The 26,201-nt window shown below is 48.8% G+C and overlaps 2 protein-coding genes across 2 annotated transcripts in view; one reads left to right on the forward strand and one right to left on the reverse strand.

Moving 5' to 3' along the window:
• The window catches only part of LOC310670718 (macrophage mannose receptor 1-like), a 225,773-nt gene that overhangs the window by 147,701 nt on the left and 51,871 nt on the right, over positions 1-26,201 (reverse strand). The gene's annotated exons all lie outside the window — the stretch shown is intronic.
• LOC310672926 (vomeronasal type-2 receptor 26-like) lies at positions 18,874-19,818 on the forward strand (the record flags this gene model as incomplete). The annotated part of the gene is made up of 1 exon (XM_083430610.1): positions 18,874-19,818. The coding sequence occupies one exon, from the start codon at positions 18,874-18,876 to the stop codon at positions 19,816-19,818; it is 945 nt and encodes a 314-aa protein (XP_083286736.1).

Here is a 26,201-nt window from a genome sequence, read left to right on the forward strand (position 1 = left end):
ACGTACTGGCGGGTCTCCTCTACAAGAAATGCGTCTGCTTCCTGGATGACATCCTGATATTCTCGGAATCAGAGGAGACCCACGAGGGAGACATCAAGGAAGTTCTGCAGAGACTGCAGGAGCATAGGCTGTACGCCAAGCTGGAAAAGTGCCAGTTCGACAGGAAGGAGGTAGATTTCCTGGGCTACAAGTTGTCGGACAAGGGGCTCGCCATGGACAGCGCCAAGGTTCGTGCAGTGTTGGACTGGAAGAGCCCGCGCAACCGGAAGGAGGTCCAGCGGTTTGTGGGTTTCGCCAACTTTTACCGCAAGTTCATCAAGGGGTTCGCGATGCAGACAGTGGCCATTACGGACACGCTCAGCTCCAAGAAGAAGAAATTCATCTGGACGGAGCAAGCGGAGCAGTCCTTTCAGAATCTCAAGCGTCTCTTCTCCTCCGAAGAGCAGCTGCTGCACGTGAATCCCAGCAGACCGATGAGAGTTGAAACGGACGCCTCAGACAGAGCCGTGGGAGCAGTACTGTTGCAGCAGGACCCGCATGGGGACTGGAGACCATGCGCCTTCTACTCTCGAAAGCTCAGCAAGTCGGAGCAGAACTACACCATCTGGGACAGGGAGTTGCTGGCCATTCATGCAGCATTCAAGGCGTGGCGGCACTTCCTCGTCGGAGCCAAGCACACAGTGCAGGTTCGCACGGACCATAAGAACCTGGAGTACTGGCGCACGGCAAGGTTCCTGAACCAGCGGCACATACGATGGGCGGAGTTCTTTGCAGATTTCGACTTCAGGATAGAGTACATCCCAGGCGACAACAACATCATGGCAGATGCACTGTCCAGAAAGCCGCAATACCTCGAAGAGGCGGCACCAGCAGCGGCCAAGCACATTTTCGCACCGGAAGCGTGGGCGTGCGCTTCAGCAACCGTGGACCTGGATGCTGTCCGTCGAGCGCTGCAGGAAGACCCCTTTGCACGAGCCAAGATGGAGGAGGTGCACAAGGGCATGGCGAAGGACGACGACTTCCAGATACGCGATGGATTGCTCATCCGCAGAGGGGCCCTCTACGTACCGGGAGACGACCTCCGCGCGAAAGTACTGCAGCAGTTGCACGACGCACCCACCGCCGGGCACTTTGGCAAAGAGAAGACGGCAGAATTAGTAGCCAGAGATTTTTGGTGGCCCAAGATGCGGGTGGAAGTCGCGGAGTACGTCTCGAGGTGCGACACCTGCCAAAGGGCCAAGTCAGTGCACAAACCTCCGGCGGGACTGCTCGAACCGCTGCAGACACCGAGCGCACCGTGGGAGAGGGTGGCCCTGGACTTTGTCACGGATTTACCCAGCTCGAGGGGCAAGACGGCAGTGCTAGTGGTGGTGGACATGTTCACCAAAATGGCCCACTTCATTCCGTGCGCGAAGGTGGCCACGGCGGAACAGACCGCCAAACTGTTCATAGACCACGTCTTCAGGGTGCACGGTCTGCCACGGTCTATCTTGTCCGACAGGGGGCGACAGTTCATCTCGAACTTCTGGCAGAAGCTGATGGGTTTCCTGAACGTCAAGATCAACCTAGCGTCGGCGAGACACCCGCAGACCAACGGACAAGCGGAGCGCGTCAACGCCATCATGCAGCAGTACCTGAGATGCTATGCAAATCAGCAGCCGGCAACATGGGTAGACTACCTACCGCTCGCTGAGTTCGCCTACAACAACACGAAGCACGTGTCCACGGGGGTGACACCATTCTTCGCCAACAACGGGAGGCATCCCAGAACCTTCCCGGGATTAGAGAGACTGGGGGAGGGGGAGCCACAGGCAGCGGAAGTCTTAGCGTCAGAATTGCAGGAAGTTCACGAACAGCTTCGGAGGCAGTTAGAACTAGCAAAGCACGCATACAAACTGCAGGCTGACAAGCACAGAAGGGTTGGGGAGGACATACAGGTGGGAGACTGGGTGTGGTTAGCAGCCCAAGCAGTGCCGACCAGATCATTAGCGAAGAAGAAGCTCGGACATAAGCAGCTAGGACCTTACCAAGTCGAGGCACAGATCAATCCAGTGGCCTTCCGGTTGACACTTCCGGAGGGATCCAGAATGCACCCAGTGTTCCATAGGTCAGTGCTCACGCCCTACAAAGCACCTCACCGATTTCAGGCGCAGGGCACGGCACCAGACCCGTATAGGGAGACGCCCACGAGGAGGGGGTCGCCAAGAGGGGAACCCATCAACCAGGTCACAGAGATTTTAGACTCGAGATGGGGGGAAGAGGGAGTAGAATATTTTCTCGCCAGCGAAGGTACCCCGGCCAGCGCCAACCGTTGGGTGCCGGACTATGCCTTGGACGAGCCTCTTCTCAAGGAAGAGTTTCATGCCTTGTTCCCGCACAGGCCCATGCCAGCCGAGTATTTCGACGACTGGCTTTTCACACCCACGCTTTCAGCCAGCACGTTCCAGGGGTTCACCTCAGACGAAGAACCGGCACTAGACACACGTTCCCCGGAGGGATCGCCCTCGGGGTTTGCCTCAGACCGCTCTTTTTGGTGGGACGATCGACCAGAGGAGCGGTGGAGCAGGAAGTGGCTGGGGGGTCCTTGGCAGGCAACGGCCCCAGAGGTGACCGGGGGAGAGATGGACATGGACGTGCTGGGGGAGGACGTTGGGTTCGAGCACGGCGGCACAGAGATGGAAGCAGAGGAAATTGAGGTCGGCGAGAGCACGGGGGACGAGCCGGACTTATCCGGCTGGATGCACGCCACGGGGGACGAACTGTATCCGCCATTCACCCCCACAACGACGGAGCACCCAGCACCCACATCTGAAGGAGGGGAGGGGGGAAGGGGGGGCTTCGAGGGGGGGATGGATGTCAGGGGTTCAGAAGCAGAGGCACAGGAGAGGGAGGAAATGGAGAGCGAGGGGGAGGAGTCCGAAGGAAATGTCAGCGATGACAGCGGTCCGAGGTCTCTGAGTCTTTCCAGTGAATCGGAGGATTCACAAAAGGGGGCTCCCATGGTCAGGGCAAGGGGAGTGCCCAGGGGGGCACTTCAGGAAGAAGGGGCCAGAGGAGACTCAGAGAGCAGCAGTTGGAAATCTGGACCAGCGTCCACACCAGAGTGCAGTAGGGGGGAGGAGTCCCAGGCATCGGGATCAGGCGGCGCGCTACCAGCGGGAGAACAGGAGGCAGTATTGACCACACCTCCGTCAGGGAGCGAGGAAACGGTCAAGAGGAAGGTTAAACGCGCGCGCGCGCCAAGTTCAAATATACAGGAGGGCAGCACAGTTGGCAGCCCGGGTAGGGAGCCAGGTCCTAAAGCCCGCCGAAGAGAGGGGGAGGAGTCAGGGGGGTCAACGTCTGCGTCGGAAGAGTCCAGGAAGGAGGAGACCCCGGGGGGTAGCAGGACCCAGAGGAGAAAGGAGAGAAGGAAGAGGTGGAGTAAGATTAGAGTCTTAAACTGGTGTACAGGGGGTGGAGACTCAGATGGAGCTTCGCCGGTCTAGACCCTAGACGTAGAGCTGGGGCGCTGAGGCTTGGAAATGGAAACTATACTTCAATAAAGACTTTGATACATTACTACCGGCTAGCGTTGGTCCTCTGTGAGCTGGGACCAGGAGCCAGCTCTGACAGTAAGCTCCATCTCATTGAAAGTTTTGGCACCAAGAACCTCGCAACGTGAGTCGACGCAGCGAGGCCAGAGGAGTGGTGCTTCGAGAGCTCACACAAATCAGGCAAGATGACTGCAGAACAGCAACTGACAGAACTGCGAAATGCAGTGACTCAACTCAACGCGGAGGTACTGGCCTCCAAGAAAAGGGAAGAGGAAATGGATGCCGCCTGCAGAGATCTCCGAGCCAGGTTGGAAGTGCTTACTACACTGGGGCAACCGGGACCCAAGTCAGAGGGCATTGGACTGGGGAGAAGGGGAGGCAGTCTGGTATCTCATTTCGACGGGAGTTTACAGCAGTACCCCAACTTCCGAGCAGACCTGCTGTTTGCGCTGGATCTGCTAGAAAAAGACTTTAGAGATGAGCGAGAGAAAGTGGGGTTTATCTTGTCCCATTTGCATGGGGAGGCCAAAACGTGGCTGAGGAATTTATGGAGAGATAATGATCCGGCGCTCCAAGATGCGAAGGCTTTCATTAAAGCGATGGATTCGTGTTTTTTATCAAAGATAGACATCGATATTGCCAGAAGAGACATACACGGGCTTAAACAAGGCAGAGCCAGTGTGAGGCAGTACCATGCACGCTTTTTTGGATTAGTCCATGCGTTGGGATGGGAGAAAGATTCTGCTCCAGTGAGAGACCTCTTTTGGGAAGGCTTGAATGCCGATGTAAAAGCTGAGATTGCAAGGGGGGAGAGACCAAAGAACACTCAGCAAGTGGTCCAGAGGGCGCTGGAGATTGGGGTGCGTCTGGAAGAACGTCCTTGGAACAGAGAAGAAGGACGTTGGGGACGGGCACCAGCCAGAGCACCTCCCTTCTCTCCCAAAGATGCAGCGCGTGCGCAATCCACACCCTCGCAGGGAGGGGGAGAAGAACCGATGGAGATTGGAGGTGCCAGGGCTCAGTCAGCTACCAGAGCCCTAACACCGGGAGCAGTCAAGACGAAGCCTCCTAGAGGGAACAGGAAGTGCTACATCTGCGAGAGTGCTCAGCACATGGCGAAAGAGTGTCCCCAGAGGCTCCACAAGCACACTGCAGCCTCGGCAACAGTCACAGATGCAACTCAGCAGAGAACACCACAGCAGGGAAACGACGGAGTCTGGCTGGACGAAGAGGCACTGGGGTCCAGCCAGACAAGTCAATGAAGCAATCCCCAGCAATTTTGCAGCCCACAGACCCCCTCCCACCCAAACCAGTGGTGCAGCTTACAGCGTCACTCCAACTGCCCAATGGACGCACTCTGGAAGTGCCAATCACCATTGACTCTGGTAGTAACGCAGACTTTATAGGACTGGACTTTATTCAACAGCACAACATAACACTACTGCCAGCCACGCTGCCTCTACAGGTTGTCACGGTGGATGGCAGGGAATTGCTGGGGGGGCAAGTGGTGCAGCAAACGCCTCCCATGGTGATGCAAATTGGGAATCACCGAGAAGTCATCAGCTTCAATGTCACCCGCCTGTCGGACACGCCTGTAGTATTGGGCATGAGTTGGCTGCACAGGCACAGCCCAGCTTTGGCGTGGTACCAGCGCCAACTGACCTTCGGTTCCTCTTACTGTGCGGAACATTGCATCCTGCCTAGCCCGGAAGGGGAAGAGGATGACCAGCAGCTACGATTAGGCACGCTGCAAGCAGTGCCACTCAAGTATGCAGCGTTTTTGGAGGTTTTCTGCGAGAAAGAAGCGGACAAGCTGCCTCCCCACAGGCCCTATGACTGCAAGATTGACCTCCTGCCAGGGGCGACGCTGCCAACCGGGAAGCTGTATTCCATGTCTGAAGACGAGCTGCAAGAACTCAGGGAGTTCATAGACCTCAACTTGAAACGCGGCTTCATCCGGGAGTCGAAGGCAGTGGGGGGCAGTCCTGTATTCTTTGTGAAGAAGAAAGACACGCCCCAAAAGAGGCTTGTAGTGGACTTCAGGATCTTAAATTCCAAGACCAAGCCCACGGCCTTTCCTATGCCCAAAATAGACGACCTGCTCGCAACGGTAAGGAAAGGACGCATCTTCACGAAGTTGGACCTGCGAGGGGCGTACAACCTGATTCGCATACGGGAGGGCGACGAATGGAAGACTGCCATGTTCACGCCCCTGGGCACCTATGAATACAGGGTCATGCCTTTTGGATTACAAAATGGCTCTCACTGTTTTCAAGCCTTCATGCATCACGTACTGGCGGGTCTCCTCTACAAGAAATGCGTCTGCTTCCTGGATGACATCCTGATATTCTCGGAATCAGAGGAGACCCACGAGGGAGACATCAAGGAAGTTCTGCAGAGACTGCAGGAGCATAGGCTGTACGCCAAGCTGGAAAAGTGCCAGTTCGACAGGAAGGAGGTAGATTTCCTGGGCTACAAGTTGTCGGACAAGGGGCTCGCCATGGACAGCGCCAAGGTTCGTGCAGTGTTGGACTGGAAGAGCCCGCGCAACCGGAAGGAGGTCCAGCGGTTTGTGGGTTTCGCCAACTTTTACCGCAAGTTCATCAAGGGGTTCGCGATGCAGACAGTGGCCATTACGGACACGCTCAGCTCCAAGAAGAAGAAATTCATCTGGACGGAGCAAGCGGAGCAGTCCTTTCAGAATCTCAAGCGTCTCTTCTCCTCCGAAGAGCAGCTGCTGCACGTGAATCCCAGCAGACCGATGAGAGTTGAAACGGACGCCTCAGACAGAGCCGTGGGAGCAGTACTGTTGCAGCAGGACCCGCATGGGGACTGGAGACCGTGCGCCTTCTACTCTCGAAAGCTCAGCAAGTCGGAGCAGAACTACACCATCTGGGACAGGGAGTTGCTGGCCATTCATGCAGCATTCAAGGCGTGGCGGCACTTCCTCGTCGGAGCCAAGCACACAGTGCAGGTTCGCACGGACCATAAGAACCTGGAGTACTGGCGCACGGCAAGGTTCCTGAACCAGCGGCACATACGATGGGCGGAGTTCTTTGCAGATTTCGACTTCAGGATAGAGTACATCCCAGGCGACAACAACATCATGGCAGATGCACTGTCCAGAAAGCCGCAATACCTCGAAGAGGCGGCACCAGCAGCGGCCAAGCACATTTTCGCACCGGAAGCGTGGGCGTGCGCTTCAGCAACCGTGGACCTGGATGCTGTCCGTCGAGCGCTGCAGGAAGACCCCTTTGCACGAGCCAAGATGGAGGAGGTGCACAAGGGCATGGCGAAGGACGACGACTTCCAGATACGCGATGGATTGCTCATCCGCAGAGGGGCCCTCTACGTACCGGGAGACGACCTCCGCGCGAAAGTACTGCAGCAGTTGCACGACGCACCCACCGCCGGGCACTTTGGCAAAGAGAAGACGGCAGAATTAGTAGCCAGAGATTTTTGGTGGCCCAAGATGCGGGTGGAAGTCGCGGAGTACGTCTCGAGGTGCGACACCTGCCAAAGGGCCAAGTCAGTGCACAAACCTCCGGCGGGACTGCTCGAACCGCTGCAGACACCGAGCGCACCGTGGGAGAGGGTGGCCCTGGACTTTGTCACGGATTTACCCAGCTCGAGGGGCAAGACGGCAGTGCTAGTGGTGGTGGACATGTTCACCAAAATGGCCCACTTCATTCCGTGCGCGAAGGTGGCCACGGCGGAACAGACCGCCAAACTGTTCATAGACCACGTCTTCAGGGTGCACGGTCTGCCACGGTCTATCTTGTCCGACAGGGGGCGACAGTTCATCTCGAACTTCTGGCAGAAGCTGATGGGTTTCCTGAACGTCAAGATCAACCTAGCGTCGGCGAGACACCCGCAGACCAACGGACAAGCGGAGCGCGTCAACGCCATCATGCAGCAGTACCTGAGATGCTATGCAAATCAGCAGCCGGCAACATGGGTAGACTACCTACCGCTCGCTGAGTTCGCCTACAACAACACGAAGCACGTGTCCACGGGGGTGACACCATTCTTCGCCAACAACGGGAGGCATCCCAGAACCTTCCCGGGATTAGAGAGACTGGGGGAGGGGGAGCCACAGGCAGCGGAAGTCTTAGCGTCAGAATTGCAGGAAGTTCACGAACAGCTTCGGAGGCAGTTAGAACTAGCAAAGCACGCATACAAACTGCAGGCTGACAAGCACAGAAGGGTTGGGGAGGACATACAGGTGGGAGACTGGGTGTGGTTAGCAGCCCAAGCAGTGCCGACCAGATCATTAGCGAAGAAGAAGCTCGGACATAAGCAGCTAGGACCTTACCAAGTCGAGGCACAGATCAATCCAGTGGCCTTCCGGTTGACACTTCCGGAGGGATCCAGAATGCACCCAGTGTTCCATAGGTCAGTGCTCACGCCCTACAAAGCACCTCACCGATTTCAGGCGCAGGGCACGGCACCAGACCCGTATAGGGAGACGCCCACGAGGAGGGGGTCGCCAAGAGGGGAACCCATCAACCAGGTCACAGAGATTTTAGACTCGAGATGGGGGGAAGAGGGAGTAGAATATTTTCTCGCCAGCGAAGGTACCCCGGCCAGCGCCAACCGTTGGGTGCCGGACTATGCCTTGGACGAGCCTCTTCTCAAGGAAGAGTTTCATGCCTTGTTCCCGCACAGGCCCATGCCAGCCGAGTATTTCGACGACTGGCTTTTCACACCCACGCTTTCAGCCAGCACGTTCCAGGGGTTCACCTCAGACGAAGAACCGGCACTAGACACACGTTCCCCGGAGGGATCGCCCTCGGGGTTTGCCTCAGACCGCTCTTTTTGGTGGGACGATCGACCAGAGGAGCGGTGGAGCAGGAAGTGGCTGGGGGGTCCTTGGCAGGCAACGGCCCCAGAGGTGACCGGGGGAGAGATGGACATGGACGTGCTGGGGGAGGACGTTGGGTTCGAGCACGGTGGCACAGAGATGGAAGCAGAGGAAATCGAGGTCGGCGAGAGCACGGGGGACGAGCCGGACTTATCCGGCTGGATGCACGCCACGGGGGACGAACTGTATCCGCCATTCACCCCCACAACGACGGAGCACCCAGCACCCACATCTGAAGGAGGGGAGGGGGGAAGGGGGGGCTTCGAGGGGGGGATGGATGTCAGGGGTTCAGGAGCAGAGGCACAGGAGAGGGAGGAAATGGAGAGCGAGGGGGAGGAGTCCGAAGGAAATGTCAGCGATGACAGCGGTCCGAGGTCTCTGAGTCTTTCCAGTGAATCGGAGGATTCACAAAAGGGGGCTCCCATGGTCAGGGCAAGGGGAGTGCCCAGGGGGGCACTTCAGGAAGAAGGGGCCAGAGGAGACTCAGAGAGCAGCAGTTGGAAATCTGGACCAGCGTCCACACCAGAGTGCAGTAGGGGGGAGGAGTCCCAGGCATCGGGATCAGGCGGCGCGCTACCAGCGGGAGAACAGGAGGCAGTATTGACCACACCTCCGTCAGGGAGCGAGGAAACGGTCAAGAGGAAGGTTAAACGCGCGCGCGCGCCAAGTTCAAATATACAGGAGGGCAGCACAGTTGGCAGCCCGGGTAGGGAGCCAGGTCCTAAAGCCCGCCGAAGAGAGGGGGAGGAGTCAGGGGGGTCAACGTCTGCGTCGGAAGAGTCCAGGAAGGAGGAGACCCCGGGGGGTAGCAGGACCCAGAGGAGAAAGGAGAGAAGGAAGAGGTGGAGTAAGATTAGAGTCTTAAACTGGTGTACAGGGGGTGGAGACTCAGATGGAGCTTCGCCGGTCTAGACCCTAGACGTAGAGCTGGGGCGCTGAGGCTTGGAAATGGAAACTATACTTCAATAAAGACTTTGATACATTACTACCGGCTAGCGTTGGTCCTCTGTGAGCTGGGACCAGGAGCCAGCTCTGACAATTTCCCAATCTTTTGTTAATCAGTATCTTTTTCTGTCTTCTTGCCACGTGTGTTTCTTGCAAGCAAATTATATCCAGATGTTTCCTCTTCAAAAATTGTTCAATTCTGTTTCTCTTTTTTTTATCGTTCATTCCATTGATGTTCCAATTCCAAATTTTCAACGCCATAACTTCCAAATTTCAATTTTAATAATTTTTAAATAATTTTATAATTTTATAATTTGGCTTCGTCTTCCTCCTCTTCTTCCTCCTCTGTCTTCTCCTTCTCTTCTTCCTCCTCTTCTTCTGATCCGCCTGTTGCTCCTTCATCAGCTCCTTTGTCCTCCTCTTTCTCCAGTTTTAACTCTTTATATTTTCTCAGAAATTTCCCCATCTCTTCTGGGCTTGTCAATCTGTGTCTTTTACCTTTATATGTAAATGTTATCCCCTCCGGGAATTCCCATCTAAAATCGATCTTATTTTTCTTCAGCGTCTGGACTAATGATTTGTAAGGGTCTCTTCGTTTGAGCAATCTGATCGGAACATCTTTGAATATGATTATATAGTTCCCATTTATACTCAATCTTTTCTCTCTGTTTTTCTGCAAAATTGTGTTCCTCATATCTCTGTCATTGAATGTAATTAAGCAGTCTCCGGTAAATCTTCTTGCTTTCGTTGATTTTACTCTCATTCTGAATGCACTTTGCACTGTTTTTGCCATCTCTTCGACCGGTATCTCTAACCACTGTGCTAACTCTGAAATCAGCTTATCTTTAATATTTTCTCCTTGTGTTTCTGGTACCGCTCTCAGTCTTAAATTCACTTCTCTCTGCCTAAGTTCATTCATAGCAATTAAATCCTTCATGTCTTCTTGTGCTTTGCTTAGATCTCTCATCTCCATTTTCATCTTCTCTTCCTCCTTTCTGACATCCTTCATTTCTGATCTTATCTTCTTCATTCCTTCCTCCAATGATTGTGTCCTTTTCGCCACCTCCTTCAATTGTCCTTTCAATTCCTTTACTGTCTCATCCATTTTTTTATCCATATTTCCAATTTTATTGTCCACATGTTCTAATTTTGTTTCCAAGTTATTCTGGCTCTGTTTAATTTCAGCAAACATTTTTAAAATCTCCGTCTTAAACTCTGTTTCTTGTTTGGACCCCTTTCTCTCTGCTGGTGTCCCCTCCGCCCCTTTTTCCCCCGGATTAGACATTATATCCCAATTTTATACCCTCTCCTTATTTTCAAATATTTCCACCAACCACCCCTTTCTCCCTCTTCTTAATTTCCAACTTAAATATATCACAAAATATTTTCAACTTAAATATAAATGATAATTTCCAACTTAAATATATCACAAAATATCAATAATTATTTTATGTCTTCCCTTTTGGACCCTTTTCCAATTTTTACAGAGCGTCAGTTGGATTAATTTTAGTTCATCAATAGTTCAACATTAGTCCGTTTTCTTCTTGCCTCCAATCAGGCTAATCCATTTTAGGTAAAATTTGAATCATCTTCTTGCCTCCATTCAGGCTAATCCATTTTAATTTGTCCTCTTCTTGCCTCCAATCAGGCTAATCCGCTTTTGGGGTTAGTCAAATTATATTTATCTTAAACTCCGGGGTCCAAACCCAATAGTTTCCGTCGATTAGTCCCACAAAAAACCAAATTAAAAGCCAAATTCTCAATTAAGAACAAAAGCAGAGATCACAAATCAATCCAGTACCACCAGGAGTCTCAGGGTAGAGAACCAGTCTTCTGTCTAAACTCCCTCCTCCTAATGGGGGGGATTTCCCCAAGAGTGCCAAATGTGGCTGAGATCAGAAAAATAAACTGTAATTTTTTTGTTTGCCACTAGGGGGTATAACTTAGTAGTGTGGCGTAGTTTCCTAACTTTTTGGTCCGAGATTTAAGGGCTATTTTAACTTATTCCCCACAAAAATAAAAAGAAAAAGAAAAAATCCGTTGTAAGTAATATCCAATGGTTAACAGTCCCAACTTCCCAGTCCAGAAATATTTTAGCTTACAATTCCTTAGTTGTGTTGTAGAGAATGCTCGGTAGTGAGTAATGGCGTCGAGGGCTTCTCTTCCGTTTGGCAGTCTATTGTTCTAATCACAAATGAAAATAAGGAAGCACCTCTATCTTTAACAAAGACCCCCTCAGTAAAACAGAAAGCCTCCTTTTAAACCGTATTTATCTTCTGTTTCCCCCTATTTTAAATTGCCTGAAATGTTCTGGCAAATCACTTTGTAACTTTAAAAGTAACTTATGGGGAAAAAGAAACAGTATCCGCCAGGGTGACTCACTTTCCTTTGATGCCGCTCTGTAAACGGTGCTGCGTCTTAGCCGATTTCGGCTGCCGGCTGAACTCGGGAGAGATCTTCTTTTGCTCCCCGGGACTTCCTTATTTAATCCTGAGTTGTTGTTTAAATTTCGGTGCCGGGTTTCAATGTTTTTGAGAGCGTAGCGCTTCCCCGGCAAGCTCGGGGCTTCGCTATTTGGAGGTAGATAATGGCGTCCCTCGACCCGCTGGTCCGCTCCGCCGTTCTCTTCACTTCTACAAAGCTACCTGATGGCCGGGCGAACCGCTTCTGGTACCGCCGGGAACCTGACCTTCTGGACTCCCACCAGAGGTTTTTTCGGGGGCTACTGCGCCCTGTAGCACCCCTAACTCCTCCAAAATAGCCCGGGTTTTCCCTCTCGGGAAAAACCCCGCTTGCGACGAGATCGCGCTCCACCGGAAGTCCTCCCGCAGGACTTGCCATAACATCACCTTTTAAAGATGTAGGTGCTGCCTAATAACCACTCGCAGGGTTGCTATTTTATCCTGCAGAAGACGGGAAGCCTGTGTCACCAAATCTAATCCAATGCCAAGATAGGTAAGTTTACTAACCGGGCCTTCAGTTTTTTCCAAGGCCAGAGGGATCCCAATTCCTGTGTCATGGTGGCAAAACCATCCATGAGCTGTTGACAAGGGTGGGGAAGAAGTTGGGGTCATAAAGAGGAAATCATCGAGATAATGATACACACATAGCTGAAGCCCATTTTATGGCAAATGGCCCATTCAAGGAATGTGCTGAAAGTCTCAAAGGCAGCACATGTGGGACGCGGGTGGCGCTGTGGGTTAAACCACAGAGCCTAGGGCTTGCCGATCAGAGGTTGGCAGCTCGAATCCCTGCAACGGGGTGAATTCCTGTTGCTCGGTCCCAGTTCATGCCCACCTAGCAGTTTGAAAGCTCGTCAAAGTGCAAGTAGATAAATAGGTACCGTTCCAGTGGGAAGGTAAACGGTGTTTCTGTGTGCTGCTCTGGTTCGCCAGAAGCGGTTTAGTCATGCTGGCCACATGACCTGGAAGCTGTATGCCGGCTCCCTTGGCCAATAAAGCGAGATGAGCGCTGCAACCCCAGAATCGGTCACAACTGGACCTAATGGTCAGGGGTCCCTTCACCTTTACGTACATACATACATTCATACATACCACACCCATCTGGCTGGGTCCCCATGCCACTCAGGGCAGCTCCCAACAGAATATTAAAAACACAATAAAACTTCAAACATTAAAAACTTCCCTAAACAGGACTGCCTTCAGATGTCTTCTAAAAGTCAGATAGTTGTTTATTTATTTCCTTGACATCTAATGGGAGGGCATTCCACAGGGGAGGTGCCACTAACACGAAGGCCCTCTGTCTGGTTCCCTGTAACCTCATTTCTCGCAGGAAGGAAACTGCCAGAAGGCCCTCGGCGCTGGACCTCAGGAACTTTTTGCATACAAAGAATGTGCCCTAAGAACTGAGCAATTGTGATTCCATTGCAATACCTATTATCCTATTATTATTATTATTATTATTATTATTATTATTATTATTATTATCCTATTATTTTGTACAAAAGTATCTCACATAACAGGGTTGGAAAAGACTATTTGGGATTCTAGGAAGTTCTAGGAAACTTTGGGCTGTTTTGACTTCCTACGAGACAGCTTGATAAGTTCATAAAGTTTAGACAGAACGAGTGTATGTTTTGTAAATCTGAATCCTTCCTAATGCAATGGAGGATCAAACCTCCCTTTCAACCTCAGGGAGTTGAGCTGTGAATGTAGACAGTGCACAAAGCCACACCGCAGAGTCTCATCAACATCTTTTCCCCAGCTATACACCTGCCGCAGAGAGAATCAAGACTTTGCTGTGTACTCTGCACCTGATAATTATCAAAACTATTGTAATTAATTTTAATTTTTTTTCCTTCTGAGAAGCTCTGTAATGTTGTCCAAATATTATCTCTGAAACTAATAACAAAGAAGTCAGAAGGAAGAACAACATGTAAAAACTTTGTATGTGGAAAGGTTGGTGCATTAATATCTCTCGGGCCACTGAGAGCCTGAGCTCAAATTCAGGGCAGGCAGGGACTAGGCGGAGGTGGGGTTTAAATATGAGCTTCTTGATTAGAAACCACAGCTGGACTCCCATCTGGATTAAGAAGGCGTTGCAGCAGATCTGCAGTAGAGAGCAGTCAGGGCAGAAGGGACTGCAGCAGCAGACAACAGTGAAATGATCATACTCTCCCTAATTCTTTTGCTACTGATGCCCCATTCGTCCTGTAGGACGCTGAAGGGGAAATGCCAATTTGGTGTGATATATGATCGAAATGACACACTTAATAATTATAAGCCAGGAGACCACCTCATCACTGGTGTCTTAGCTACAGGCACTCTGGTGACCTTGCTGCAGGATTTCTCCGTGTCTCCATCACTTTCTCGTTTGACGTATGTCACCACGTGGAGAAAGATTTACTATTACTTTCAACTGTGATTCCACACTCTCCCTTTTTTCTGGTGTCTTTTCCTGATCAATTGTACCTCAAATACGTCCTCATTAGGCTTCAGGGAACCATAATTCCTGGTGCACAAGGAAATTTAGTGCACAGCCAGACATCTCTTGCGCAGCTGCCTAGCTATGAAACACCAGGCGCTGCTTCCCCCTCTGTCTGCAGTGTAGCTGCCCACTGGGCTATGAGATATGGCTATGGTGCTGTTGTTGTTTGCAGCTAACTCCAATGGGATACTGAACGTTGGTTCTTAGCTTTTTAAAAGAAAAAGAAATACGGTGAATTTACTATTCCAGAATCCATTATATTATAGATATAGCAAACAAGAAAAGAGCAATTTGGAACAGTGGAATGCTGTGTTTCTTTACACGCTTGTGCAGTGACTTATTTTGTAACTTGTTTTACTTGCGTCGGTTCGTAGGCCCCTGGATTTCCTTTAAGGATAAAACATCTTCTAGTGTCTCCCCAACAGAGCTTGCACTATAGGCAGTGTGATATGGGGAGAGGTGCTCTTTCAATTAAGCAGGTCGAAAGCCATCTAAGGCTTTGTATATCATACCCAAAACACCGAATTAGGCCAGAGCAGGACTTTGATGGAGGATGTTCCCTTTTCTTGTGGAGAAAAAACCTGTTGCCAACAACCATCACCAAATGAGTAGAAGCAAAATCCAAATGTTTCTACTTGTTATCAATTCCCTTATATGAAAAGATGCAGAAACTTAAACACCCTTCCACTGAATGCAGAATAAAATATATGATGAAACCTGTTTTGCTGCAGATATGATTATATGAGGTACTGGCAAATCCTGCACTTCTTGTTTGCCATTCAAGAGATCAGTCGGAATCCCAGGCTCCTGCCCAACATCACCCTGGGCTACAACCTCTATGAGAGCTATTTTAATGCAATAATGACTTATGAAGCTGTGCTAGACCTGCTGTCTGGTGGGCAGAAGAATGTTCCAAACTACATCTGTGAAAAACAGAATGCACAGCTGGCCGTTCTAGAAGGAGGTGACTCTGCTCTTTCCAGCCTGATTTCAACCATTCTGAACATTTATAAAATCCCACAGGTATGAATTGGGGTTGGGGGGGGGGGGCTGAGCCTATTTCCACATTGCAGTTTCTCTCCACCGGTTGCGTCAGACTATATACAACTATGTATCTTTTTCTAGGCTTTCCTAGATCCATGCTCATTTTCTAGGGGGAAAGGTGCCAGAACTCAATATGAAAGTTGTTGCTGTAAGTATCGCACTTCTAACATATCCTCTGATGTGCCCTCGTCTTCTCTAGATGCGAGGTTTAAGGAGGCAATCTTATGAATGAAATTGAGGGCAACATACACTGGGATATTGGTCAGAAAGCCATAGTCCTGTAATGCAGCAAGTGAAAGGAACATTAGAAAACAGGATAGCGTGCTAACATTATATATCAGCAAAACCAATATTCCCCACGTCTGAACGCACCCTTTGGCTACCAGATCTAGGCTACTGGTTGTCCTTTAACAGTGTTGGCAGAGCAGAAGGAAGGTGGGACTAAGCTGCTAGAGACTTGGAAGCTCCATGGTTTCAGGTTTTTAATTTGGGGGTGGGATACCAATGCTGCATTAAACTACATGATGTGTTTGTGTATATGTATGCTTGCTGTATACAAGTTGTATATATGTAAACAAGTTGGGGGGGGAGCTGCCCTCACTTGCATGCAAATACTAATTGAACAGGGGGATTATAAAACAGTTAAACAAAATCACTACATCTGCTTCTCAAAAAAAGCAAAACCATTCAAATTAAAAACAGTCCACCTTGCAAAATCCAAAATTAAACAACCCCATCATAAATCTTTTAACTAAAGAAAAATAAATCTGGGCTCTCAGCTGATATTCATCATGGTGAATATGTCCCCAGTTATTAATCAGTTTAAGTTAATACATATTTGCACTTGGTCCTGAAAACAAACGAAAAAACAAATTCTTTCTTTCTTTTCCTAGGTCAGCTACGGTTTTGTTAGTCATGAATTTACTGATAAAACTCGGTTCCCTTTCCTCTACCGGATGGTCCCAAAACAAGAACCTCCTTACCTGGCTGTGGTCAAATTGCTCCTGCATTTCAAATGGACGTGGATCGGTCTCCTTGCTCCAGACAGTGACAAGGGAGAAATGTTCATGAGGACCTTCACAGCTGTCGTCACAAAGAATGATATTTGTGTGGCCTTCTCAGAAAGTCTCACAGAAATTGTGATATATAAACCAAAGCACCTGATATCATTTATCATGCAGAGACAAATCAATGTTGTTGTCTACCATGCAGACGTTCGATGCACTTTATTTCTAGCAGGGTATATGATAACCATGGAAAAGACCCTTAATGCAACAGTGGGGAAAGTTTGGGTCACAACAGCTTTGCAGGATGTCAGTATAAGTATGGCATTTGACGGAAATCCCCAATATGTCCCTGCTTCTTTGTCCTTCTTAATCCAGACAAAGAGGAGGACAAAATACGAAACATTTGATCCATATGCTCTTGAATCCCACCTGCTTATGGATATGACATTTAGGTGTTCTGTTTCAAAGAATTCTGCGAGAGTCCAGAAGAGATGTAGAGAGAGAGGAGAACTGGAGACCTTGTCACAAGAATATACTGAGAGAGCACTGTCTCAAGACAGCTACAGTATTTACAACACTATCCAGGCCATGGCAAGTGTCCTGAGTGCTGTATACTCGTCTAAACCAAGACAGATGGCCGTGATGGGAAGCAGAAAGAAGGACCTTGAAAGAATACAACCATGGCAGGTATGATCCTTTCTCTGGCACATTCTCACCACTGAACCATGAGTCAAAAATTAAATTCTAATTTGAGGACATATTCAAGGTTGGTGGGGATGTTTTGAACACATAATTGAGGCAAACCCATTTTGTCAAGTTCCCAGTGCCTCACCCTTTTAAGTGATTCTGGAATGGGATGACAAACCCTGATCCTAGCCACACTGGCTTTCATTCATGATTTTAATTTTTATCATGCAATATATTAATGTCTCTACCCCTGCTATTTCCAAATCAAAGTCCCATCTGAGTCTCTGGGACTGCACCTTGGGAGACTAGAGTTCTTAGTGGCCAAGGCTCATGTACGCTACTTTGTTCCACGTTTGCTAATTGTGGGTGTGTTTTCCTGTACCATTTTAGCTGCACTCTTTCCTAAGAAACCCCCACCTTTACAACTTTTCCATGGACGGAGCTTATTGGGATGAGAATGGGGAGCTGGCAGCTGACTTTGACATTGTCAACTGGGTGGCGTTTCCCAATAATTCCCTTGTTGGGTTGAAAGTTGGGAGTGTAGAGAGATCAGCATCTCCAGAGAAAATCAAGTTTGCCATTGACAGAAATGTCATTGTGTGGCCCAGATGGTTCAATCAGGTGCGTCAAATAATTGATCACAACTTATACTCTTTGATACATCAGACCAAGCAATACTATGCTATTGGTGAGGCAGCAGCAAACTGACACCTGCATATCTTATTCTGCAGTTCTAACCTCATTGTATGATTCAATCCTAGCTGCACTCTATGGCTCCTATCCACAAAGTCCTAACATCTTCTGCTTGATGCTTTTTCTCATTTTGGCTAGAACGTGCCTCTTTCAAGGTGTACCGAAAGCTGTCGTCCAGGATATGCCAAGGCCATTAAGGAGGGAGAACCAATTTGCTGCTATGCTTGTGTTGAATGCATGGAAGGAACAATCTCCATTCAGGAAGGTAAATGTCCCTGAAAGGATATTTAAAAAGATGCCTTTTCATAGTAGAAAATCACCTTCAGTTCTAGGTATTGGTACCTATGGGGGGGGGGGATCGTGTCACATTAAAGGAGCTCAATGGGATATGCTGGCCCTTAATACTTTTATTCTGACCCCAAACTATAGCCCAAAATTGTTCAAGGCAAACCCACAACCCAAAATACACAGAATAAGAATCACAGAATAATATACAGTCATAAAGCTAAAGGTAATGGGGACCCCTGACCGTTAGGTCCAATCGTGGCCGACTCTGGGGTTGCGGCGCTCATCTCGCTTTACAGGCTGAGGGGGCCGGCGTACAGCTTCCGGGTTATGTGGCCAGCATGACTAAGCCGCTTCTGGCGAACCAGAGCAGCGCACGGAAGCGCCGTTTACCTTCCCGCCGGAGCTGTACCTATTTATCTACTTGCACTTTGAGTTGCTTTCGAACTGCTAGGTTGGCAGGAGCAGGGACCGAGAAATGGGAGCTCACCCCGTCGCGGGAATTCGAACTGCCGACCTTTTGATCGGAAAGTCCTAGGCTATGTGGTTTAACCCACAGCGCCACCTGCGTCCCTTACATTCAGTCATACCTCGGGATAAATACGCTTCAGGTTGAGCACTTTCGGGTTGCACTCCGTGGTGACCTGGAAGTAACAGGGCATGTTACTTCTGGGTTACGCTGCTCGTGCATGCGCAGACTGTCAAAATGACGTCACGTGCATGCACGGAAGAAGCGAAACGCGGCACGCGCAGACATGCTGTCGCGTCTTACGTTCTGTTCGGGATGCGAATGGGGCTCTGGAACGGATCCCGTTCGCATCCCGAGGTACCACTGTAGTTGGTATGTAGTAGACTATGGAATGTCATGGCTATAATATTTATATTGGCAACACTGAGGTCACTCTTGTGTTTTTCAGATGCAAAGCACTGCAACAAATGTCCAGATGATCAGAATTCCAATCTACACAGAGATCAGTGTGTCCCCAAGATTATACATTTCTTGTCCTATGAAGAACCTCTGGGGATCATCCTAGCTTCTTTTGCCCTGTTTTTGTCCCTGACTGCTGGTTTTCTTTTGGGAATCTTCATTAAACACTTTGACACCCCAATAGTCAAGGCCAACAACCGGGACCTCACCTACTTGCTCCTCGTCTCCCTCCTGCTCTCCTTCTTGTCCTCCTTCTTATTCATCGGTCGGCCCCAGAAGTGGACCTGCCTTCTCCGACAAACTGCCTTCAGCATCATCTTCTCCGTGGCCGTGTCTTCCCTGTTGGCAAAGACCATCACGGTGGTGGTGGCGTTTATGGCCACAAAGCCAGGGAGCCAGATGAGGAAATGGCTGGGCAAGAGCTTGGCCAACTGCCTGGTTTTGTCTTTTTCCAGTGTCCAAGGGGGCATCTGCATGGTCTGGCTGGGAATGTCTCCCCCCTTCCCAGACTCCGACATGCACTCCCAGCCTGGGCAGATCATTCTGCAATGTAACGAAGGCTCTGTTGCCATGTTTTCTTCTGCCCTTGGCTACATGGGCTTTCTGGCGGCCGTCTGCTTCACGGTGGCTTTCCTAGCCAGGAAGCTGCCTGGGGCCTTCAATGAAGCCCAGCTGATCACCTTCAGCATGCTGGTGTTTTGCAGTGTTTGGGTGTCCTTTGTGCCAGCCTACCTGAGCACCAAGGGGAAATATATGGTAGCCGTGCAGGTCTTCTCTATCTTGGCCTCCAGTTCGGGGTTACTGGGTTGCATCTTCATGCCCAAGTCCTACATTATTGTCCTGAGGCCAGATCTGAATAAAAAGGAGCATCTAATGGTATGACATGTAAAATAGTACTTTTTTGGCATAGCACTGCAATAATAAAACCGATGAATGTGAATTGAGTGTTCCTATCCCAATATGCCAAGCTAAAATCTTTCCTCCACGTGTATCAGAAAGGAAAGTGGTCTTTGGACATAATGAAGGTGGGATGGCCATAGGACCTTTTCTTTTAAAGATTTGCAATCCCTATTTTTGTTGCAATCTGAATCTAAGTAGAATCATGTTAACATTACTGGGTTTTACATCTTATTCCTTGAAGGAGAACTCCCTGAAAATGATTTATAGATGGTATTTAACTCTGAGAAGACTTGCTAAAATGTATAAGTCCTAATCAGATAAGTGTTGGAGAGGTAATCAGGTTAAGAGTACGTTTTATTATGTTGTAGACTTGTAAATGGGTAAAAGAGTACTGGGAAATGATATATAATGTATTAGAAAAAAATGTTTAAAAGTACCTTTCCAAAAAGCCAGAGTCCTTTTTGTTGGGTATACAGTGGTGCCTCGTAAGACGAAATTAATTCGTTCCGCGAGTTTTTTCATTGTGCGAGTTTTTTCGTCTTGCGAAGCACCACTGCATTTAGACACTAACAACGGCGGGGAGGGGCGGGGAGAAGCAGGACAGCTGCCGCAGCTGGTACCTCAGACTCACCCGCGCCTTGTGGCCACCGTGCGACGCAGCTGCTGGAGGGCGGCGGGGCTCAGGGGCGCAACTCCGGCTGCAACGCCGGCTGCTGGCGGCAACGGCTCTCTGAGAGGAGGGCGCGAGGGCGGTGGGCAGCGGTGCGAGGCAGCCGGAAGGTCGGCCGTCAGCCGGAAGGTGGGAGGGAGCCGGAGGAGTCGTCAGCCGGAAGGTGGGAGGGAGCCGGAGGAGCGGGGAAGCGAGTGTGCGTGTGTGCAGTGACCGTCACCATGACAAGAGAGGCAGGGCCGTTTCGTCTAGCGAAGCAAGCCCTTAAGAAAATCCGTCTTGCGAAGCACCTCAGAAAACGAAAAACCCTTTCGTCTAGCGAGTTTTTCGTCTTCCGAGGCATTCGTCTTGTGGGGTACCACTGTAATTCAGAGGGAAATTCCCAGGTATCAAAAAAGATTGTTTCTGTATGCCACTACTTGCGGTCCGTGTTTTGTGAGCCCCAAAATGGAAAACGAGCAAAGTCCCAACCAAAGAAGGATGGCAACTTAAAATGATGGAATACGTGCAGCTTACAGATTTAACATATAGAATAAGAGAGCAAAAAAGAAGAACTTATGTATGCAGGGATTTATGATATGCAAAATGAACCACGGAAAAAGAAGGGAAGTCACTGATTTGAGGTTGTCTAAATGAATATCTTGAAATGTATATTAGAGAAATTTAATAAAAATTACATTAAAAAATCAATATTGGGTTTTATTCAACTAATGCCCATATGGTGTTGAAGGATCTGATCTTAGGGTGGAAATGAAAGCAGTACTAAGGATATCACTGCACCAGCTGAAGCGTTTCTCATTTCCTGATGGAATGACCTATCCTGTCCTCCTCCTCCTCCTGTGTGCTGTTCTGGGGGCTTTCCTGAACCTCTGGTGTTGATTTTCAGGGCACAGAAGAAAGGAAACCCCTGTTGTGCTTGAATAACTCCTTGCAGCTACTTCCCTTAGCACAACTATTTAGTGGAATGCAGCCCTGTGGGGAGACTCAGAGCTTATAGGGTTAAGCAGCTCAGAGTGAGCATCCTGCCCACTGGGGTTATGGTCTCCATCCAGGGATCTGTTCTTTGTTCTGTGTGTGTTCAGTCTGGTTTGGGTTTTTACCAACGAAGGGAGTCACCATGCCAGTTTCTCCTGGAGATGTTGATTTATTGCTGCTGTAAAATAAAGCTTCTTAGATTAGAGAAGCCGTGTATGGACTCTTTTCTGCATTGCATGCTTGCGCACAGAGCACATGCTGTGTTTACTCTGCTACAGTCCAGCAAGCTGAGTGGCAGAAGAAGTGCACTGGACTCCCTCATTTTCCACAAGCCCCACTGATAGCAATAAAGGCTTGCCTGCTTGTTTATATATTGTAAGTCGCCTAAGGATACTTTGGTAAAATAAAAGGAGAAGAAGAACCAATACATTTCATAAAAATAATAAGAATATTAACAGTTGAGCAGCTGATGGCACACAATAGGACCAGGGATATATTGTGAGGGGAAGGGAAACCCAGCTTTGCGGGAATCTGTATGTGAAGCAAGACTACAGTTTTGCTGTTGAAAAATCCGTAAACCTAAAGGACTTGTGACCACAGGATGATTGTTTCCCAGTTTGCCTGGACCTAAGACCCTGATCATTGCAGATGGTGACAGCAGTCACAAAATTAAAAGACGCCTGCTCCTTGGGAGAAAGGCGATGGCAAACCTAGACAGCGTCTTAAAAAGCAGAGACATCACCTTGCCAACCAAGGTCCGTATAGTTAAAGCTATGGTTTTCCCAGTAGTGATGTATGGAAGTGAGAGCTGGACCATAAAGAAGGCTGATCGCCGAAGAATTGATGCTTTTGAATTATGGTGCTGGAGGAGACTCTTGAGAGTCCCATGGACTGCAAGAAGATCAAACCTCTCCATTCTGAAGGAAATCAGCCCTGAGTGCTCACTGGAAGGACAGATCCTGAAGCTGAGGCTCCAATATTTTGGCCACCTCATGAGAAGAGAAGACTCCCTGGAAAAGACCCTGATGTTGGGAAAGATGGAGGGCACAAGGAGAAGGGGATGACAGAGGACAAGATGGTTCGACAGTGTTCTCGAAGCTACAAACATGAGTCTGACCAAACTGTGGGAGGCAGTGGAAGACAGGAAGTGCCTGACGTGCTCTGGTCCATGGGGTCACGAAGAGTCAGACATGACTAAACAACTAAACAACAAAGGACTTGTGACCACAGGATGATTGTTTCCCAGTTTGCCTGGGCCTAAGACCCTGTTGTGGAAGACAGAAGTGCCTGGCGTGCTCTGGTCCATGGGGTCACGAAGAGTCGGACACGACTGAACGACTAAACAACAACAAAGACCCTGTTCTTTGTCATTTCCTTCCACTTATTACAGTCCTCCAAATGCATCGTCAGCAGCAGAAAAGCAGCACATGTGCTCTAGTTCAAAAAAATGACCTTCAATGGCAACAAACCAGATCAACTAGTTTTTTTTTTAGCAAACTAAACACCAACAGTTGTCATTCACTTGGCTTCAGAAATCCCACAGCATTAGGACCGCAATAAGTTGATGTAAACTAAAAGCAAGTAAATTAAAGCAAAGGACCACTGAGTGAGACCATTGGTCCATGAAACTTGGTGTTATCTGCTGTGACTGATTTGGGATGGGGATCTTTCCCAGAAACTGCGAAGAATACACTCAAAAGGGCTATGACCCTTCCACTGCAATGCCAAGTATTATTTCCTTTTCTACAAAATCATTTGAAGTCTAGCAAACTTAACGTTTGAGGCTGAAGGAAATCTCCACGTGGCGGTGAGAAAACAAAAGGTGTTTATTGCTAGCAATAAAGTCTCTGTAGGATCACTCTCTATAAGCTGAGCAAGCCCGAAAGGGTGGGGTCTGCTACTATGCATAGCTGTTATCTGTTAAAGCAATACATATGCATAAACTTCCTCCAATCTAAAGTTACAACACAATACTAATTGTACCATGTATGGTCTTTCCTTCATTACCTGTTCATTAGGCAAGGAAACAAAGGACTCTCTCTCTAAGAAGCCCCCGCTACACGTGGTCTCTTTGCATTCCTTTCCCTAAATAGGTTTATCTTGAGGGTGTTTGCACATTTGAAGGTACATCTCAGAACAGCAAGGCACTTCTCCTTTCAAATGTAGACCCTTAGGAATGTTGTCGTCGGGTGTGCGTGCAGGAGCCAGGCCCTGTGACCAACAGGACTCTGCAGGACTGGGGCCTTCCTAAGTTTGTTCTGAAGAGGCAAGGCGCGGCCGCACAGGTGAGGCCAAGTGGTAACTCACAGCATCTGGTGGCAAGAGCCGGAAAGGGATATAAGGTCAGCGTTTTCCCTTCGGCTCTTTGCCACAGCAACATGTTCCTTGACCCTAGACTTCATGACTCCTTGCTTCTTGATCCTCGGACCCTTGACTTTGTAACTCCTTGCTTCCTGATCCTTGGACCCTTGGCTTCCTGGCTTCTGGCCTCCTGTTCCTGCTCCCACCCCGCCATTTCGCCCTGGTCCTGACGTCCCTAGCTGGGACTTTGATTGCCCATGACAGTTGTTTACAACCTTGGGACTAAAGCTGCTCCTAGCACAAGATAAGGCACAAGGCCTCTAGCCTGGCTAGTTAGCTGAGCTTATAGGTCTCTATGTGCATCAAAAGTAACAGGACTAGGAGAATGCTGGAATGAAGTTATATGGTTTTAGCAGAAATGTTATAAAGAATTAAGCAAAAACTGATTGTTAATGGGCCAAAGTGGAAAATATAAAGTTAGATTGTGTTAAGATAAAGTATAGAACAAAAATCGAGAAAGATGGAAAGGATTTGCTGAAATAGCTAATTGAACTAGAATACAAAAAAGGGAGGTGTGAGGAGGTTGATGAAACAAGTAAATGAAAGGTAAAGATATGGAAATATGGGATGTGTTTTTAAATGTTTTTGTTTTTCTAGCTGTTTCGATGTTTTTTTGTTTTTTGTTTTTTGGTGTGTTTTTTGATGTATTGTTTGTTAATTTTTTTATTGTTTCTTTTTTCTTCAAGTATTAAATTTCTAATAAATATTATTCTAAAAAAAAAAAAAAAAGTAACAGGACTAGGAAAGTTGATCTGGGATTCTAGAAAGATATAGACAACTTTGGGCTAAAGAAACCAATGCTTTGGATCCATACCAGGCAGACTGATATGTTCATAAACTTATGCGACTGTTTTTCTGCTGGAGCTTTGAAGGAATTTTCTCCCTTCCAGCCTCAGAGGTTTGAGCCACGAAATGGGACAGTGCATGAACCCCCATTGGGAAGGCTTGAACCAGATTCCCTCGGGGTCCCTTCAAACTCTATGATTCTATGGTAATTTCTCCTGATATACACCTGCACATGGAGCCGCAGGGAGAATCGAGGATGCTGATGTGTACTCTGTCCCTAATCATGATCAAAACCATTCTAATTATTATTAATTATTATTTTGAAAAGCTCTGGGGAGTGTCCCAAAGACTGGTTTTGAAACTAGTAACAAAAATGCCAGAAGCAAGAACAACATGTAATAAGCTTGCATACCCACTGTGAAAAGGTTGGTGCATAAATATCTCCTGGGCCATCGAGAGCCTGGTCTCAGATTCAGGGCAGGCAGGGACCACGCGGAGGTGAGGTTTGATATTAGCCCCTTAAGAGCTGTTCAGCAGTGGAACAGATTCCCACGAGAGCTGGTGGCCTCTCCTTCTTTGGAGGTTTTTAAACAGAGGTTGGATGGCCCTCTGTCATGGATGCTTTAGATGCAATTCCTGTTTTGCAGGGGGGCTGGACTAGAGGACTCTTGGGTCCCTTCCAGCTCTCGAAGAGTCTGATTCTGTGATTCTGAAGCCGCAGATGGACTTCTGGATTAAGAAGGCGCTGCAACAGATCTGCAGCTGAGAGCAGCCAGGGCAGAAAGGAATGCAGCAGCAGCAGCAGACAGTGAAATGATGGCACTCCTCTCCCTGATTCTTTTGCTGTTGTTGTTGCTGCCCCATTCGTCCTGTGCAACGCTGAAGGGGAAATGCCAATTCGGTGTGATAAGTGATCGAAAAGATGCAATTAATTATTACAAGCCGGGAGACCACCGCATAACTGGTATCTTATCTACAGGCACTTTTATACCCCAGTTGCATGATTTCTTCGCGCCTCCTTCTAACGCTTTGGAAATGTACGTTCTTCTGTAGATACGAATTTACTACTGCTTCTCTCAACTGAGATTTCATCCTCTCCCATTTTCCTGGTGTCTTTCCAAATACACCGTAGCTCAAACGTGTCCTTGCTTGGTACCAGGGAAATCATACTTCCTGGGTGCACAGAGCAATGTAGTGCACAGCCAGGCATCTCTCATGTCTCAGCCTATCCAGGAAACACCAGCCACTGCTTCCCCACGATTTGTAGTGTAGCTGCTCAATGGGCTACTCAGTGTGGCTGAATGTGCTCTAAGGTGCTGCTGCTGTTTAGAAAACGCCACTGGCTCCAATGTGATATTAAACATTGTCCTCTGCTTTTTAAAGGAGGGAATTTATGGTGAATTCACAACTCAAGAATTAATTGTATTGTATTGTAAAGGTAAAGGGACCCCTGACAATTAAGTCCAGTTGCAAACGACTCTGTGCTTGTGATGCTCATCTCACTTTAAAGGCTGAGGGAGTCGGAGTTTGTCGACTTCCGCAGCCAGTATTTCTGGGTCGTGTGGCCAGCATG

Source organism: Podarcis tiliguerta, assembly GCF_965153285.1.
Source record: "Podarcis tiliguerta genome assembly, chromosome: 2".
In the NCBI taxonomy this organism is placed as follows: domain Eukaryota; kingdom Metazoa; phylum Chordata; class Lepidosauria; order Squamata; family Lacertidae; genus Podarcis; species Podarcis tiliguerta.